This window comes from Haliotis rufescens, unplaced genomic scaffold (genome assembly GCF_023055435.1).
Source record: "Haliotis rufescens isolate VD_foot unplaced genomic scaffold, xgHalRufe1.0.p SCAF_58, whole genome shotgun sequence".
In the NCBI taxonomy this organism is placed as follows: domain Eukaryota; kingdom Metazoa; phylum Mollusca; class Gastropoda; order Lepetellida; family Haliotidae; genus Haliotis; species Haliotis rufescens.
In genome coordinates, this window is record NW_025964312.1 from 2,800,342 (window position 1) to 2,818,263 (window position 17,922).

At 38.7% G+C, this 17,922-nt stretch overlaps 1 protein-coding gene across 1 annotated transcript; it reads left to right on the forward strand.

Annotated features, from left to right (window-relative positions):
• The first annotated feature begins 1,538 nt into the window (after positions 1-1,538).
• LOC125374488 lies at positions 1,539-17,482 on the forward strand. The gene is made up of 3 exons (XM_048385385.1): positions 1,539-1,601; positions 13,621-13,754; positions 14,093-17,482. The coding sequence occupies exons 2-3, from the start codon at positions 13,621-13,623 to the stop codon at positions 16,668-16,670; spliced, it is 2,712 nt and encodes a 903-aa protein (XP_048241342.1). The 5' UTR covers positions 1,539-1,601; the 3' UTR covers positions 16,671-17,482.
• The last annotated feature ends 440 nt before the right edge of the window (positions 17,483-17,922 follow it).

The window sequence follows — 17,922 nt, forward strand, 5'->3', positions numbered from 1 at the left end:
CCACAGGCCTTCTGATCTGAGGTTGGACGCCTTGTCCACATGACCAAAGAGGTTAACCCCATCAGCAAGCTGACAAGGTAATGATGTCATCTGTGGGATGACTCCACGCCCTGCTATATAGTGAGTGAGTGAGTGAGTGAGTTTGGGTTTTACGCCGCTTTTACCAATATTCCAGCAATATCACAGCAGGGGACACCAGCAATGGGCTTCACACATTGTACCCATGTGGGGAATTGAACCCGGGTGGGCATGACGAGTGAACGCTTTAACCACTAGGCTACTCCACCGCCCCTATATAGCGAAGGCTGAGAACATAATTTCATATTTCACATATAGAAATTTTTCTTGATCCATAACATTTTTGTTCAATATAATATGGATTAATATCATCCTGATGAAAAGTGCAGTTAAAACTGATAAACAAATATATCAAAACAGAATCCAAAAGCTGTCTCTTTTCTCATGATATTTAATTAAAAAAGTAAACTGTACACAAGAATCAACATCACCATACAGTCTGAATATGATATCATTGCCTGCATTCATACCTAATAATATATGCTTGCCATAAAAGGCAAAATTGCCAAGCAATGATTGGATTATTTGATCCAGACTTGATTATTTACAGACAGCTGTCATATAGCTGGAATATTGCTGAGTGCGGCTTTAAACAACAAACAAACTCTGCTCGATAGTCAGGCTCAGTTACTTGGTTGATGCATGTCATCGTATCCCATTTGCATGGATCAATGCTCATGATGCCAATCACTGGATTGTCTGGTCCAGACTTGATTATTTACAGACCACCATCATATAGCAGAAATATGTTATGTCACCAACCATATGCTTCCCTGTATGATGTTCACTTAATTTTGTCCCTCAGTGTATTAGCTGTCAGAACAATAAATTCTGGCCATAATCTGCCTTTGTAAAATACAAATTTGAGTCCATGACAGTCACATTATTACTGTCATAGACCAACACAAGTAAGTTAATGGTATGCAAAATAAAAGTTTGGCTAAACACACCCATCCTCTAAATAGATCTTGTTTTATATTTAAGTTGTGTATTTGAAGAACATTGATAATTTCATGAAACATGTTGCCACATCACTGGAATGGGTCAACGGTAACTCATTATTGCTGTGTCAGCAAACTGGGTCCTAGCCGTGTTAGATGGCAAGTTCTGTGGATGGAAACCCAAACAATATTCTTTTCTAAATTTTGACTTCATCTACAGTAAAACCTAAACATTATGGCTGTGAATAACACATAATTTATTACATTATGGCTTATAGGTCCATTTATAAAATGATAAAAAAAAACAATGTACGCATTGCTATAAAAAGGCTGTCCAATCAAACAACTCTCGAGTGCATGAGAAATTCTGTGCAAGGTTACAGATTGGAGTGATGGCGGTGGTGATGGAACACAACTATGTTGATGAATGGCTCAAGGCAGAGACCATATAATAGAGGGACGGCCCTCTAGCCAATGCGCGAAACCATCAGCGCTACGGTTTGTACTGCGCAGCCTGTCCGGAAGCGAGCGAAAACGTGTGTTCACTGCAGTCATCGTAGTCGCCTTTTTTACCATACAAAGGTAAGATTTCAAAATATATTTTTATGCTCACGTATTTCGTAACATTGTCAACATTACGACTGAGATTTGTTGATGCGCTAAAGCATATCGTTGTTATTGTATTCGATGAAATGGTCACGCTTTGTTGTTGTTCGTGTGAGCAAAATGGCGAACATGTAAATTCGGGAAAAGTGCGTATTTTGGCTTTCAATAACGGCCACTAAATATCAATAAAAGTCCTTAGTTACCAAGTTGTGTGCAAAGCAGATATGTCAAAAGGTGGCTTAGTGGTATTATTAAATCTGTGGCAGTCGCGTTATGTCTGATTTTGACTGTGGAAATGACACTAAATCTGACTTTTCCCGAAATAATTACACCACAACACTTAATTTTCGCATGCGTTCAGACTAATGTTTTTTCTATTTGCGGTATTGAAATAAATATGTTTAAATTCGTCACGATTTCCTCCGTGGCTTGGTACCACCCTTATTTTGCTACCATCGGTATTTATTTTTTTATGATTTTTGGCGCTAACCCACATTTTCGTCATATATTCACAGTTTAGAGTACCCTAAAGCAGACGACATAACACCTCTTTTGTCTGTGATTTTGGTACAAATATATTTTTCAAGGCATTGTAATAATTTTCTATTTTTGTATTGATATCAGAATATATTTTGTAAGATCCATATTAAGTTTTTGACGATTTGTTCAGCCATTTCATTGTAAGTCTAACATTACTATTAACTTTTTTCACTTTAATGGGTCTCTTGAACCAAACCTGCTGAAGAAAACTTTAGATAATTTGTCAATGATTATATTTTTATTTAGAAAAAGTCTTTGTTTAATTTTTGTTTTATTAAAATATTTTATATGAATTCTCCCTAATAAATGCTAAATAAACATTATTATTTATATGACCTGGACAATCATTAATAATGTAAATATGATTAAGGAACTACACATTTTGTGTATTTAGACAACAATAAAATCATCATCGAACATTGTTTTCATTGTGTGCAATAAATATATACATTCCTATATTCCTCTCTCTCTCTCTTTCTCTGGGCGGTCAGGTAGCCTGGTGGTTAAAGCGTTCGCTCGTCACGCCGAAGACCCGGGTTCGATTCCCGACATGGGTACAATGTGTGAAGCCCATTTCTGATGACCCCCGCCATGATATTGCTGGAATATTGCCAGTCAGGGTGGCCTCTCTGGGATGTGGATTTTCAATTCCTACTGCAGGACCCGGTTTTTCGCGTGCGTGGGCAAAGTCACTGAAGCGCGTGTAAAAGGACTTTGAATGTCCTGTGTATTGGTGTCACTTCATCGTTAGCGCTTGGTTGATTCCCGGCCTTCATTACCACCAGGAGGCTCGTTTAGGTGTCTGTGGCCTGTGCGGTCAGCGGGTGAATGTGGATACATGGAAAGACGTGTGTGTACTTGAATGTGTGTGATTTAAAATTAACTTGTTGCACTATCAGGATTGTTTGAAAATTATTACGTGAACTTCACGAGTTTAGTGGTTTATCTATTCATCATAGCACACAATGAATGGTCTACGATTCAATACGACATTCAGTAGATGTTGAGAGTTCACACAAGTGTGTGGGTATTTCCTATATCAATTACCAGTATTTTCTTGAGTATAGTGCGCAACCCCCTCTAGCAGATTCAGTATTTTAGGGGAAAAAATCGAATGTCAAGTGCAGAAATAAATTACACTGTAGATCTACCCCTTCAGCGAATTCCGGTAAACGAACGGGTGATGAGAAACTTGGTCAGTACAAATTCAAAATTTGAGATAAAAAATCACCAGACAAATTTATTTACCGTTTAAATTGTATTTTTTGTTCTGCCAGGCATTGTTTTACATCCAGGGATTAAGATTACCTTGTGTATTTTCTCGTAAACTAAGCCGGACACAGCTATCAGCTGTACACACGTTTTCTTGGAATCTACCGGTGATACGGTCAAGACACACCCAATGATATATAACTTTACAGTATTTTAATGCAAGGATCGGCAAAAATTGTATCTGAAACTATTTTTTATCAGTAATAATATATCCCAATATCTTGTTAATTTAGTTGCAGCTTTTACTAAACATATTTTAAATAATAATAACCCTAAGCGAAGCAGCTTATCGCTATTGCCGGGTAATAATTTTTCACATGGAACCAGTCTGACCAGTCACCGTCAAGCCTCTCGCGCACGTGATCGCGAGAATTACGTGTTGACATAGAATCGTCAAACTATAACAAATATGACTTTTAACGAGTCAAAGTATGGCATTTATGATATATGTATCCATTCTCTGTCAATTAAAGTTCGTTTCAAGGCGTCAATAGCGGTAATCTGACCGTGGTCGCTGTTAATAAAAGGTGAGTTGCGCGATCTTCCGCTCCCTTCGCCGAAATTAATTAAAACAATATTTAAAGGAATTTTGAATAGAATTAATGAAATAAGTTACATACATAAGTCCAGATATAAAAAAACAACACTTTTTATAGCCAGACAGTGTAATTACATTATTAATTTGCGTACTTTAGTATGGAATTGTTGACATGGTATTTCCGGTGTTACGTGCCACGGCAATATCTTTCCATGGGGGGAAAAAAAATCATCAAAAGTCATTATTTCGTGTATATTGCGCACCCTCTTCTACACAGCTATGTTTTTTTGACAAATATTGCGCACTATACTCAAGAAAATACGGTAGCAGCTGATTAGTTATTTCATCCACGTCATGGAACAGTTAAGGCATATCGTTTTGATCGTTTATTTGAGGATGTTAGAAATAAAAGTCAACGGAAGAAATCCGTACGCCTGTTGTCTTGTTTCTTTGCTTTATGAAATATTTAGTCCCACCAAATATATATGTTCATTCTGAAATCATGTTCAGATGTCATCAACAGCTCCATTTATTAGTGAACACGAACAATAATAATTATGGGATACATCAGCATCACAAAGAGCACCACGTGTTTCAGGTGGGTGTTTGTTGCAAGTTCAATTGCGCGTGTTATGGCAACAATCTGTTGAATAAGCTATAATTTACACTATAGCAATTGCAAGAATAATAACATTAAGTATAAATATAAATGGGGAAGAAAACATGATCTTATTCAATGACAAGACAGATGGTTTACGTACTTGTCCGTTGTCGACAGGTCGGAATTCGCTTTATGCAAATATTTTTACCCGGGCATAAATTCCATTGGCTAACTTGGACAGTATGTTTTTCTACACACAATGTTGCCTGTGATATTCAGTGCGCGCGCGTTTACATGTATGTTTCAACGTTTCTACCGTTATTTATTATAAACGAAATTAGGTTGTTTTAACGTTCGTGATCGAAAATCGGACAACTACACGATCGATAACGATTCAAACTCGTAATAAAAAAGGAAATAATCATATTGTTATGTTACAATGTTAGCGGAATACGTTTTCAAAAACTACTGATACGGACTGTATGTCTGACTTAAAATACTTTATAAGGCATAGTTGGGAATGCAAGTCGGCAATTTGAAACTAAAGTACTCATGGAAATGGAAAAAAACTGTTTTGCTGGATTTAATAATCGACACAAAGCATTACGTAGATGTAAATACGAAATAACAAAACAACTGGAAAAGTACTAGTCTTGATTTGCTAGTTTTATCTCAGTGCTCAATACAAAATGTACTTTACAGGAGGTAATTGTAGGCACTTTCAACATTCAAAAATAAAACCACTGACAAATCACTAACCACTGACAAATCACATGCACGTGGGTTTCAAGCACCTGTTTTTACCTGTCGTCAAGGTGTCATAGGTCATGGACATTCACCTTGATCTTCAAACACCTGGTTATGCTCAGTTTCACAACAGTCTACGTGTAAAAAGATATAAAAACCTTTGATACGCTGTATTTGTGCCAAAGCCCAATTAGTACTAATTGAGTTGTTTGAATATTTATATATTTTGTATATTAACTGCATTTATTTAAAATCTGAGATCGAAAAAACCAGGGTTTTTTTCATTTCCGTGAGTACTTTAGTGCCGCAAATGCTTAGAAAGCTGCTTTCAGTTCATAGTGGCTTGTGTCGACTTCCTGTTAGTAATTTGATTGGTCGGTCAAACTTCGCGGAAGGTCGTTCTGACGTGACCTGTAAAGTACACAGCGGTTGCGAGATTTTGTATAAGAGTTTAATAAGAATGAGGTAATCGAGGCATGTGATTAATCCTGTTTTGTTTATTGAAAGCAGTAGTTGTTTATTGTTAAGCAAGTTTATCTCTGCAGCCGTTGAAATATGCAGCTACTCGCCGACTCGTCTCGCATCAAAACACGTGTCTGTGTACTCGCGGGCAGATGACCACGGAGTACGTTGATCACCGTGTCGGATTAACGAGACTAATTAATAAGTGATTTCAGTGGTTCGTTGCAAATTCGGTGTGTCGATGTCGGGAGTGCGAGGCTGTCGGATTAACGGGTCTAAATAGCGATGAAGTATATTGTAGATGTATATTGCTGCACGGTCGATTGTCAAACCATTAAAACTATTCCATGGTTCACACTGCCATACAGCCAATTCAAGGAATTCGAGACACGCACGTCTGTTAAAAGTTGATATAAGTACCTTAATGCATGTCCAAGATACTAACCCTTACTTGTTGACAAAGAAACTCGTAAGGTGTGTCATTGTCAAGTACAGCCTGACGCGTTATTGTTGTGACTGTTAATTTGACGCATTCATAATTACTGGATGAACGTTTAGGAGTATTTCAGACCTTTATTGATATCTCCCTGTATTTGTACATGTTTATGTACATAAAACATTAAATCAACTGAAACATGTATTATGTATTATATTAAAATAGCATAATATTTTTAGATCATAATTTGTTTTAAAATATTTTAGCCCGTTATCAATTCCATATGTTATTGGGCAATTATTGGTATATTATTAATGTTAAATGTGTTCATATACAATCATATAGCAAATATTTCGATATTGACATCAATACATTAATTTTCGCTTCGCTTCTATTCTCTTGCATTTTCACAATTCTTCGCCAGTGGCTGGAAGTATGAACGATCGAGCGAATTCCGATTCAAATAATCTTTGTATTCTCGCAAAACGCCGCGCCTGTGATGTCCATACATAGTACTTTGGCTAATTCGTGGTGTCATCAACTATCATACCACGGGAAAGAAATCGAAGAGGCGACGATATATTTTAACGTGGAGGGGTAAGTTCATTTTGGGAGAAGTCACGTGCTGTATTGCGTCATCCCAGTTGACTGCGGGGTGATCACTGGCTCCCATAAATTTGATGCTGCTTCCCATTTGATTACGCGTATTTGGTACAGGGATTACCTAATACAATTAATGTCCAAAAAACAATGAACACCTGTTATTTTTATTTGTTTAAAACACACGACGTAGGTTTTCCGTATCTGGACCCAATTATGATCCGACTTCCATCTTCATCAATTTAACACATCAATCTGTGCTGTGACTAGTTTTAAACATCAAGCGTGTCGCGTGTGTAAGAGTTAAAACTAATCTGAAACAACATTAAAAGTGAGAAGAAGTTCGTGCTGAAATCATACTGGGTATATAAAATTCCAGTTCCCATTTTTTTCTGTACCATTTCATCATGGCATCAGTGAAAAGCAGACGACAAGCATTGCGGAGAAGTTAGCGTTGATCAAGAGAGAAAGAGATTCACAGGCTAAACACAGAAGACATCAGAAGACAGAGACATGAAGCAGGAAAAGACGGCGTACGTGAGTGAGTGAGTTTGGTTTTACGCCGCTTTTAGCAATATTCCAGCAATATCACGGCGGGGGACACCAGAAATGGGCTTCACACATTGTACCCACGTCGGGATTCGAATCCGGGGCTTCGGCGTGACGAGCGAACGCTTTAACCACTAGGCTACCCGACCGCCCCAAGACGGCGTACGACCAGACACTGGACAATGCACTGTTTGCGTGGTTTACGCTATCCCGACATGACGGGACACCCATCTCTGGCGAAGTAATGAAATTTCAAGCCCAAAAGATTATTTCATTCATGTATATCTTACCATATTTGCATTCAAATGGACCCAACAGTCAAATTTATAACGGAACATCAAAACTTCTACAAAAGATCGATCTTACTCGAACAAAAATAAAATCATACATTGTATTTATTCTCACAAACACCGGCAATTCTTCTGTCGAAACCATGCATGCGCATTTACGTACATACGTCATCAAGTGTGCATATACAGTACATGTATTGGACTCCTCTTTAGTTCAACTATCACCTGACCTACATTCCATTGGCCCTGAGACCCGCGTTATCGGGGGGGGGGGGGGGGGGGGGGTGTGTGTGTGTATGTGACTGTATAACTGCTAATCACAGTGGATAATTAAACACCTGGGACAGCTGGGCCCATATATACACTGATGGATCCAAGAATCCTATCAACAACAGTGCTGGTTACGGGATCCATATCCACAGCTCCAAACCCCAAGCACATTCAGTTCGCTTGCCCGATGGTCAGTCAGTATTCACGGCTGAATTGGAGGCAATTCATCATGCACTCAAACTCATACCGGAACTCCCGGAAGCAAAGGCAGTCGTCCTATCAGACTCGCTAAGTGCACTTCAGGCCATCAGTGGAAGAAACTCAAACTCCAGGCCAAACACAGTCAACAATATTCTATACGAATATACAAAACTATCGGACCAAGGGCAACAGGTGGAACTGTGTTGGATCCCCTCTCACATAGATATTCATGGAAATGAAAAAGCAGACTCACTGGCGAAGCTAGCTCTAGACAAAGCGGATATACAGCCTATTCCCTTTAGTAAACTAGAGATAAAAAGCAAAATCAAAGCCTCCATAGCAAAAAGATGGCAAACCCAATGGGACGCAAGTAAGATCGGCAGATGGCTATACAAAATTCAACCCAAGGTCCAACAAAAGCCAAACTCATACTCAAATGAAAGGAAAATTGAAACTGCTATCTCACGCCTCAGACTTGGTCACAAAAAGCACTATGACAAGGTTTGTTCATCTTGCAATCAGGCTGAAACCATTGACCACCTGTTACTAGAATGTCAAGACCATGCCCCGGCCCGGGCTAGGTTAAAACAAGAATTGCAGTTAGATCCGCTATCTGTCATAGATCTCCTAAAGCCAAGAGATGCAATAGCGAAGGCCAAACTAACTCTATTTCTGAGAGATGGACAGCTGCTCGAACGTATATAAACAGAGCAGCCAAGGATAAAAATGAAATCATATCAATATAAGAAAATAGAAATCATATCAATGCAAAAACAGAAATTATGTGAACACCGAACTCACAATAGATATGTGAACCCTTCTCACACACAGGAGTCCCAAAGAGGGACAGGTCAGCCGAAATTGCCTAGGCAGAAGGCGACCTCTTAAACACCTAATGCAACAACATAATTAAATATACAGAGTTTCCTGTATATGGCAGATGTGTATGCCGATTGAGGAATTTGCATTATTTCTAGAAGTACTGTATGCATATGAAATATATATTAGAAAATCACCGTGGGCATGTGGACTGTAAATATCAAATGCCCCACAGCATATTAACAACATCAAATAACAATCTTATGTTATCCCATACGCATGTAAGCATTATGAAATCGACGCTAAAACAAGGAAATAATTCTGTTTCACCCAAGGTGATGTGTTTAAGAACATTGGTTTTGTATGAAATAAGACACCCCGCAACATGTAATAATAGGTTAATCATATTTTAATCATCTGAGATTTGTAAACACTAACAGGCCAAACTGGCTTATGTAAATAACGCTCCCTCCAACACAACATATATTAAATACCGCATTCAGCAATATTCCAGCTATATGACGGCGGTCTGTAATTAATCTAGTCTGGACCAGACAGTCCTGTGATTGACATATTGAGCATCGATCCACGCAATTGGGATTGATGACATGCATCAACCAAGTCAGGGTCGCTGACTTTGTTGATGCATGTCATCGTTTGTTCGTTCGTTGTTTATCGCCGCACCCAGCAATATTCTAGCTATATGACGGCGGTCTGTAAAATAATCGAGTCTGGACCAGACAACCCAGCGATTAATATCATGAGCATCGATCCACGCAATTGGGATCGATGACATGCATCAACCAAGTCAGCGAGCCTGGACACCCGATCCCGTTGGTCGCCTTTTACAAGCATGGTCACCTTTTACGGCAAGCATGGGCTGCTGGCATGTCATCGTATCTCAATTGCTTGAATCCACATGCACATCAATTCCAACACATTTCTCCTGGGTTTTTTATATCTTTTTTCGCCACGGAAGTAATCAAGGTAATCGCCGTTTCACTTCGACTTACCCGATTTCATAATGTTTTATGCAGTAACTAAACTGAGCAAAAACTCCGTGAAACTATTTTTACCACAAGTTCGTTAAATTGTCGCTGTCTCGGCGCCTTATAACAGAGGCCCGCAAGCGCTTAGCACCACTGGTAATGCAAATATGATTCGCCAGGCATATGTCTTTTACCCTTTTCAACTGGTGTTCCCTTAAAGAACCACCAGTTGAAAGGGTAATAGACATATGCGCAACACGTTGGTATTTAATGCTTGCTAATCGTATATTTAAGCTTCATTTATCCAATGAGGACAGTCGGGATTTTATTATCAATTTCAATTGTGTGGCGGCAGATTCATATATAATATAACCCCAGATCCATATTGGTAATGCTTTACGCATGGTAATCAACCGCGTTATCGTGGTTCTAAATATTTGAATCTGCTGTCACAATTATTTTGATTGCTATTAAAATTCCACATGCCCCCAAATCCCAACACATTTTTCCTGCTTTTGATCTTTTTTCACCACCGCGTTACGCATGGAGATTGGCGAAAATAGTCGAAAACAACCGTGTTCATTTGTGTACATGGTGTAAGCATTTGCATAATGCCCTGGCGATACGGAACATTGAGATGAACATCGCCATCACACACACATATATGCTGCTACAATTAAAATCGCTAATACAATACCACATGTCCCCCCATTTCCAACATATTTCTCCTACTTTTTATCTTTTCTGAAAATGAAAGCCATTTATTCTTGTAATCGCCGTTTTTGACGACTTGTTGTCTATTCATATGTATAATAAAACCACACATACATATTTGTCAGGCGATACCCTTGGAAACCATCATGGTTATCATGGTTTAAAATATTGAAATCTGCTGTCACAATTCCAACACATTTCTCCTGCGTTTTAAATATTTTTCGCCACCGCGTTACGCATGGAAGGTGGCGAAAATAGTTAAAAACAACTGCGTTATAGCGTTCCGTAAGCATTTGCGATTCTAATGTTATCAAATTCGTAGATTCAAGGAAATGCCATAAATCCCTGTATAACCATGATAACAACTTCCGATAAGTTTATTATTACATAAACAGAACCACCTGCCCGACATGCTCATTACAGAACATTTCAATACATACACAGCACACAGATCACTTTTACGTTGTCCCATGACCTCATTGTAGACATGATAGAGCTACTGGTTACCGCCAGTTTTTTTTTTCATTTCTGTCACTCCGTGATTTCAGTTCGTGAAAAATGATTTAGTTGATCTCTGTTATAACGTGTATAACTTTCCCGTCGTCTTGACAGCACGTGCCACGTGATCACGCATATACGCTTCAGTTATACAAATGACATTACAAATTTATCGTCTGCAAACCAATATTCCCCACATTCGATCTCTACATGCTATCATATGTACTATGGATTTCGATATATACACATGCTACGTACAGCTCAAATAGGTTTCAGAATTGTATTTTGAGAAAGAAATGACTGACCGATAGAAAGCAATGCCAGAACGGAAGTGCGTCATTGTGTTTTGTTTTTTATTTTCGAGTGAATAAGTCGCGATGGCCCACATGTCTTTGATAAAGCTGTATTCGGGCTTGGCGATTATTGTGGTTTTTTTTAAAAAAAATATTTCCTCACAAGTGTTTTGTCATTTTCGGATAAATCTTTCTCTCTTCCAATGAAAACGAGCAAAATTAAAATGATATCCCGTGCGACAACGGGGAGTTGGCGATAATTTATAGCCAGTAGCAATACAGTCTAAATAGTTTTGGTAAATAATTTGTTTACGAAATGTTGTGTCACATGATATGCAAATTAGGTGTAATGCCACGTCACCACTGCGCCGGAAATTAGCTTTTTGTCCGTCATCCTTTTGCCGGATCATGGTTGGTCAGATTACAACAATGGGTACCGTTTTTCAGATGGAAATCGCGCGGGTGTTAAAAATATTGAACTTCGTGGACATATCGTGCTTGGATACCACATGTGACAAAGATTTCTCATGTATATATTCTGGCATTAAACAACGTGTCCGTGCCGATAACTCAAGGTGACAAATGCCGACTGACATGACTAACATCCCACGAACGTCTTTCGCATGCTCGAATTATTCCGTACCGTTTCGCCACATAATAAAGTAGCGGAAGGGAACATTGAGGTGAGTATCGACATCACACACACATATATATGCTTTCACCAGTTCACAATTAAAATCGCTAATAAAATACCACATGTTCCCCCAATTTCCAACATATTTCTCCTGCTTTCGATCTTTTCTGAAAATGTATTTTCTTGGGGAATGTAATTTTCGATTCAATTGTTTGGCGGCAGATTTATATATAATAAAATCCCACATACATGTTTGTCAGGCGATATCCACGGAAACCAACCGCGTTATCTTGTTTTAATATATTGAAATTTGCTGTCTCAATTCCAACACATTTCTCCTTTTTTTTCGCCACTGCGTTACAGTGTTCCGTAAGCATTTGCGATTCTCATGTTATCAAAATTGTCATACATAATTCATGGATTCAAGAAAATGCCATAATTCCCTGTATAAACAACTAAAAATTCTTGTGCAAAATTCGTGGGTTCGAGGAAATGCTGGCTTTGATTTTTTAATGAGGTGCCATAAATCACTGTATAAACAACTTGGTGACACTGACAAGTTTATTACATAAACAGAACACCTGCCCGACATTCTCATTACATAACATTTCCTGTGTGTTACAGCAAAGATCACGATTGTATTTGTAGGAATTACCATAATTAATTCACATGGTGTAACTTGCGTTGACAATACGATGAGACCTGACATTAGGCACATGTAGTCAGCTGATCCGGTCGAAGAACTCTCAAGTGGTCTGCACATCCGGTTAAGGAGCTCTCAAAATGTGACGAAAAGTCTTTTCTTGGATACCTAAGACAGTCAAAGCTCTTGAGAATTTCCTTATTCTCTCTCCAATGTCTTTTTGGTTGAAGGCAACATTGTATTACGCTTAATAATGACGATGTACTTATAGGTGTATATTTTATTGGCGCTTCTTCTTCTTGGCAGCTGATGGTAAATAAGCTGCACTCGGTTATCTCCCTTGAACGCACGCGAACGGCTTGCCCACCAATTCCAACACATTTCTCCTGCTTTTGATATTTTTTCGCCACCGCGTTACGCATGGAAGTTGGGGAAAAACATCGCGTTACGGTGCGTTATAGTATTCCTTGTGCATTTGTGATTCTAATGATATAAGTTTTATTACAAAATTCATCACATGAAGTTTGCAGTTGCCAATTGAAAATACCCTACTGTTTTGCATCATTTTTTTTAACATTTTCCCTTTCAAAGTCAAGATTACTGTTAATTTTTTTTTCAAAAGTACACTAATACAAACATTATGAATGTATGTTACTATTTGTGTCTTTCTTCATGCAAATTAATACTCTTTTGATACGAAAAAGGGGGGAAAAATGTAAAAACAGGCCAAACTGAATTTCTACACAGAGTTATGGGAATTGAATTGCCGCACGGGGAAGAGGCCACCCTAACTGATTGCTAAAAGCGGCGTAAAACCATACTCTCTCTCTCTCTCTCTATATATATATATATAGTTTAATTTGTTTACATTGTGTCTAATATATAGTTTTGTTTTGTAGATGCCAAGAAAAAAGAAGACTTGTATTGGCCGTCGTCGGAAAGGGTACACCAAGAGAGGTCCGAGACAAGAACAAGGCTCTCTCTCTGACCATACCTATTCATCAGTTCAATCAACAGTGCTTGATGATTACAAGTAAGTCATACAGTTCTTTCAACTAATGTTGCACACCAAAGTAGGGGTATCACTGAGTATCACGATTAATGATATGTCTGAAGTAATGGTATGTTGGTTATGTATCAGTACAGTTTTTTATATATCAAAGTACCTAAAATAAATAATTGATAAATATCAAAGCACATGAATTATCAACAAGTATTAAAATTGTAACTTTTCTTATCTAAAGAATGTTTTATGCGATACTATTCAGTATAATTCCATTGTGAGTTTAAGCAGGTGGACTAATTAAATGATTTTGGCATCCTCCATGCTGTTTTTTTCGAAGTAATAATAATGTGTATTTCCTTTTTCAGTTCAAGAGATGTGCTCTGGGATGAAGCATGGAATTCCTTCTTCATTGACATCTGTGATGACCCCATTGACATACCCTACCTGGGAGAAGCGATGGATTCTGATGGTTGCTCGGCCAATGAATTCTTTGTCATTCTTGACAGTGTACACAAGTATCATCCTGATAATGACTTAGATACTTTTGTTGATGGCATCCTGCAGTACCGAAAGTACCAACTGTTCTTATCATTGAAAAAGGAACTATTCAGGCATGCTGATGAGCTTGGCGAATTCACCATTTTGAGAAACAAGCGAGAGGAAGTGAACTTGGTGCAGTGTTATGATAGTGATGTTGCAGCGGTTCAACTCTCAGTGGTCATTAGGCCTTCTTTTGAAGCCACAGTTTATGCTCATCGACGTGATATTGGTCATGATCATGAATTGTGGATTGGTTTGCCAAAATACTTCACAACTGTAAGAGACGTTTCGCAACTTTTGTCTAAACTGTCAACATACCACGTTTGTTTTGGGAATTACGAGGACAGGTTTGCTCACTTGATTCCAGTTGGTGCAGGCATTAGTGAAGGAGCTACTTCAACTATATCTGCATACAGAGAAGGAGACTTTGGTGCCAACATAGATGGAATAGCGTATAGTTCCACAATCCGTTCGTTGATGTGTCAGTTTTTGATTTCACGGAGAGACAGATGTGGTCCTTGCAGCAGATACAGAGCCACACTCCGAGCTAATGCCAGAAGAGAGAGTCTGTCCCCGAAAACCCCTAAACTAACTTCATTTACTCATACTACCCACAAGAACATGTCAAAGATGGAAGTCATCCAGAAGTATGAACTGATGAAAATCAGCCGCAATTCCATTCAGTCTGAAATGGAGCGTTTGAAGAGAACAATAAGCCAGACAATTTCACAGAAAGGTCTTACGCTAAGTGTTTCAAGCGACTCTGATTTTTCGCAATTATTGAAAGACCACCAAGATGAAGTAATGCACGATTACCCTGATGAGACATCTATTCAGAGACTTTTTTGGGAGCAACAAATGAAATACAATAAAATTAAAGACAAGCGAGCAATGCGATGGCATCCGATGGTAATTAAATGGTGTCTTTACATGCGTAGTAGGAGTCGGAAGGCCTATGAAGTTGCTGGAAAATCTGGATTCATCGCTTTGCTGAGCAAGAGGACATTGTATGATTATTCACATGCCCTTCCAAGTTCACTTGGCTTTCATCCCAGCTATTCAAAACATTTAAAGGAAGAAGCGAAGTCACTTGGAATGCTTGACATTGAAGAAAGATCATACGTTGGCATACTTCAAGATGAAGTTAAGGTTTCTGAAGGCCTCGTATATGACAAACACTCGGGTGAACTTGTTGGATATGTGGATTTAGACAGGACTGGTAACGATTTGCTCTGTTTAGAGGAGTCAATAACTGGCAGCAAACCACAACTGGCTAATACCATGTTGGTCCTCATGATCCGTGGTATCATTACAGATTTGAAGTATCCATATGCAGCCTTTGCCACGAGGGGTATAACAGCAGATTATTTATATCCCATACTTTGGACAGCTGTTCTAAATTTAGAAAGCATTGGACTGAAGCCGCTGTTTATTACATGTGATGGAGCTTCATCAAATCGCAAGTTTTTCAGCCTACATGAAGTGCCCGAATTGAATAATTTTTTCTGGACATGGAATCGATACAGTCATCCACACAGGAAGATTTACTTTATATCTGATGTTCCTCATCTTATTAAAACCACAAGAAACTGTTTTGCTAATTCCGGATCTCACAAGAAGACCAGAGAGCTGTGGAAAGATGGCCGTGATGTTAGTTGGCTTCATATGTTGAAGTTTTATGAAGAACATGTGGAAAATGAATTGTTTTGTAAAACCTACAAGCTTACAAGAGATCACATTGACTTGTCACCATATTCAACAATGAAAGTTAACTTGGCTGCACAAATATTTAGTAGTTCAGTGGGAAACGCTCTTGAGGACTTATATGGGGACCCAGTCCAAGAAACTGTGAATCTTATCAGACACATGAACCGTTTTTTTGATTGTCTTAACACGCGGAGTTTGCAAGAAGGAATCATAGCCCGGAACAGTGACAAGAAGGAGTATCGCAGCATTAATGATCCAAGACTGCATTATCTTCTCAATGAATTCTTGGATTTTTTCAAAGCCTGGGAGGATAGTGTCATGAGACGACATGGGCAGTTTACCTTATCACAAAGGAAGCGTATGATGCTCAGTCATCAAACTCTCAAAGGACTAAAAATATCTGTGAATTCCATTGTAGAATGTGTGCGATTCATGCTCACAGCCGGTGCAGAATTTGTATTCACCCACCGATTCAACCAAGACCCTCTAGAAGAACAATTTGGACAGTATCGACACAAAGGAGGCTCAAATGACAATCCCTCAGTTTATGCTGTTAAACATGCCTTTTCACAGATGAAGGTCCTCGCTTCCTCTGCGCTCCAACCTATACGTGGCAACATTTCGAACAAGAGGCCACAACAAACCTTGACTGTTGATAATGCGGCTCTCCCTAGGCGTAAACAGAGGCGTGTATAGTGTACTCATTGGGGAGTAGTAGAAAAACTTGTTAATGAGTTTAGATAATAGAAAAGTAGAGAAACGTGTAATTAATATCCCTGAACTTGTTCAGATTGATTTCAGTGCCCACAAAACTTTTCAATGCACATGTTTTTGTATCGAGTGTACCACTCACATGTATTGTAAGAATATTGTAACTTAAACATGTTTAAGACTATTAACACAAGACAAACACAACAGTAGACTGGGGAGGTTGAATGAATGATATGATGACAATTTATTATCTTGTTGAACATACTGATTTTGATTGACTGCCATGACCCATCTTCAATGATAGATTCTTGTAACATGTTATGTTTGTTTTTTAACGCGACTGAGCAATATTCCAGCTAAATGATCGTGGTCTGTTAATCAAGTGATCATGAGCACCTGATCCCATTAGTCGCCTCTTATGACTAGATGACTGTCACTGTTCATTAGAAGTGTAAACATTCTCAAGTTGATGGTTAATGGAAATTGTCTCTGGGTTTCAAGGCTTTTCTCAATGACTGGCTCTTTTTGCCCTCGTTAGTTTTTCTCTCTATCTTTTTCTCTTTTTGCTGTTGACGCTTCAGGAACTTGGCAACAGCCCCGCCACGCACATTTAGGAACAAAGTGATTAGAAATTCTAACAATTTTAGTTTCAATTCTTCTTCACAAACAACTAACTTGTCCCAGTAAAAGAGTACCATATGGTTGGTTAGAATAACTTCCTTCAATTTGTCACAGAGAAGGGAGTACAAATTAAGGTGGGAGAGATTTACTTGACTTCGGACAGCAATTTCAATTGACCGCACAAGAAAAAAGCAATTGTCACTAGGAAGAGTAAGGCCACCCCTGTTGATTTTTGCAGTCCATTTTGAAAATCTGCTGATGTAGCTTTCTTTTGACTCTGCTGATGTGCGAAGATTGTCAATGACAGTCTCGATGTTGTTGCCGCTGATTGTCTTCTTTTTTAGCAAAGCATGGACAATGTACCCTGAGATGTAATATAAAACTGCCTGGTCATTTTCACTAATATGGTTGGCTTGCTTCTCATCAGCTGTCTTCATGGAATCTGATAGAACTTGAAGGAGGGTTTGAATAATCCGATCTAGCAAACACTGAGTGAAGATGTGTATTATCCTGATTGGTTGGCTGCTGACTTCCTCTATACAGGTGCACATGCTTGTAATGAAATCTTCCTCCAGACACAACTGGTGATAACTGCTCCAGAGTGCCTCTCGGTCAC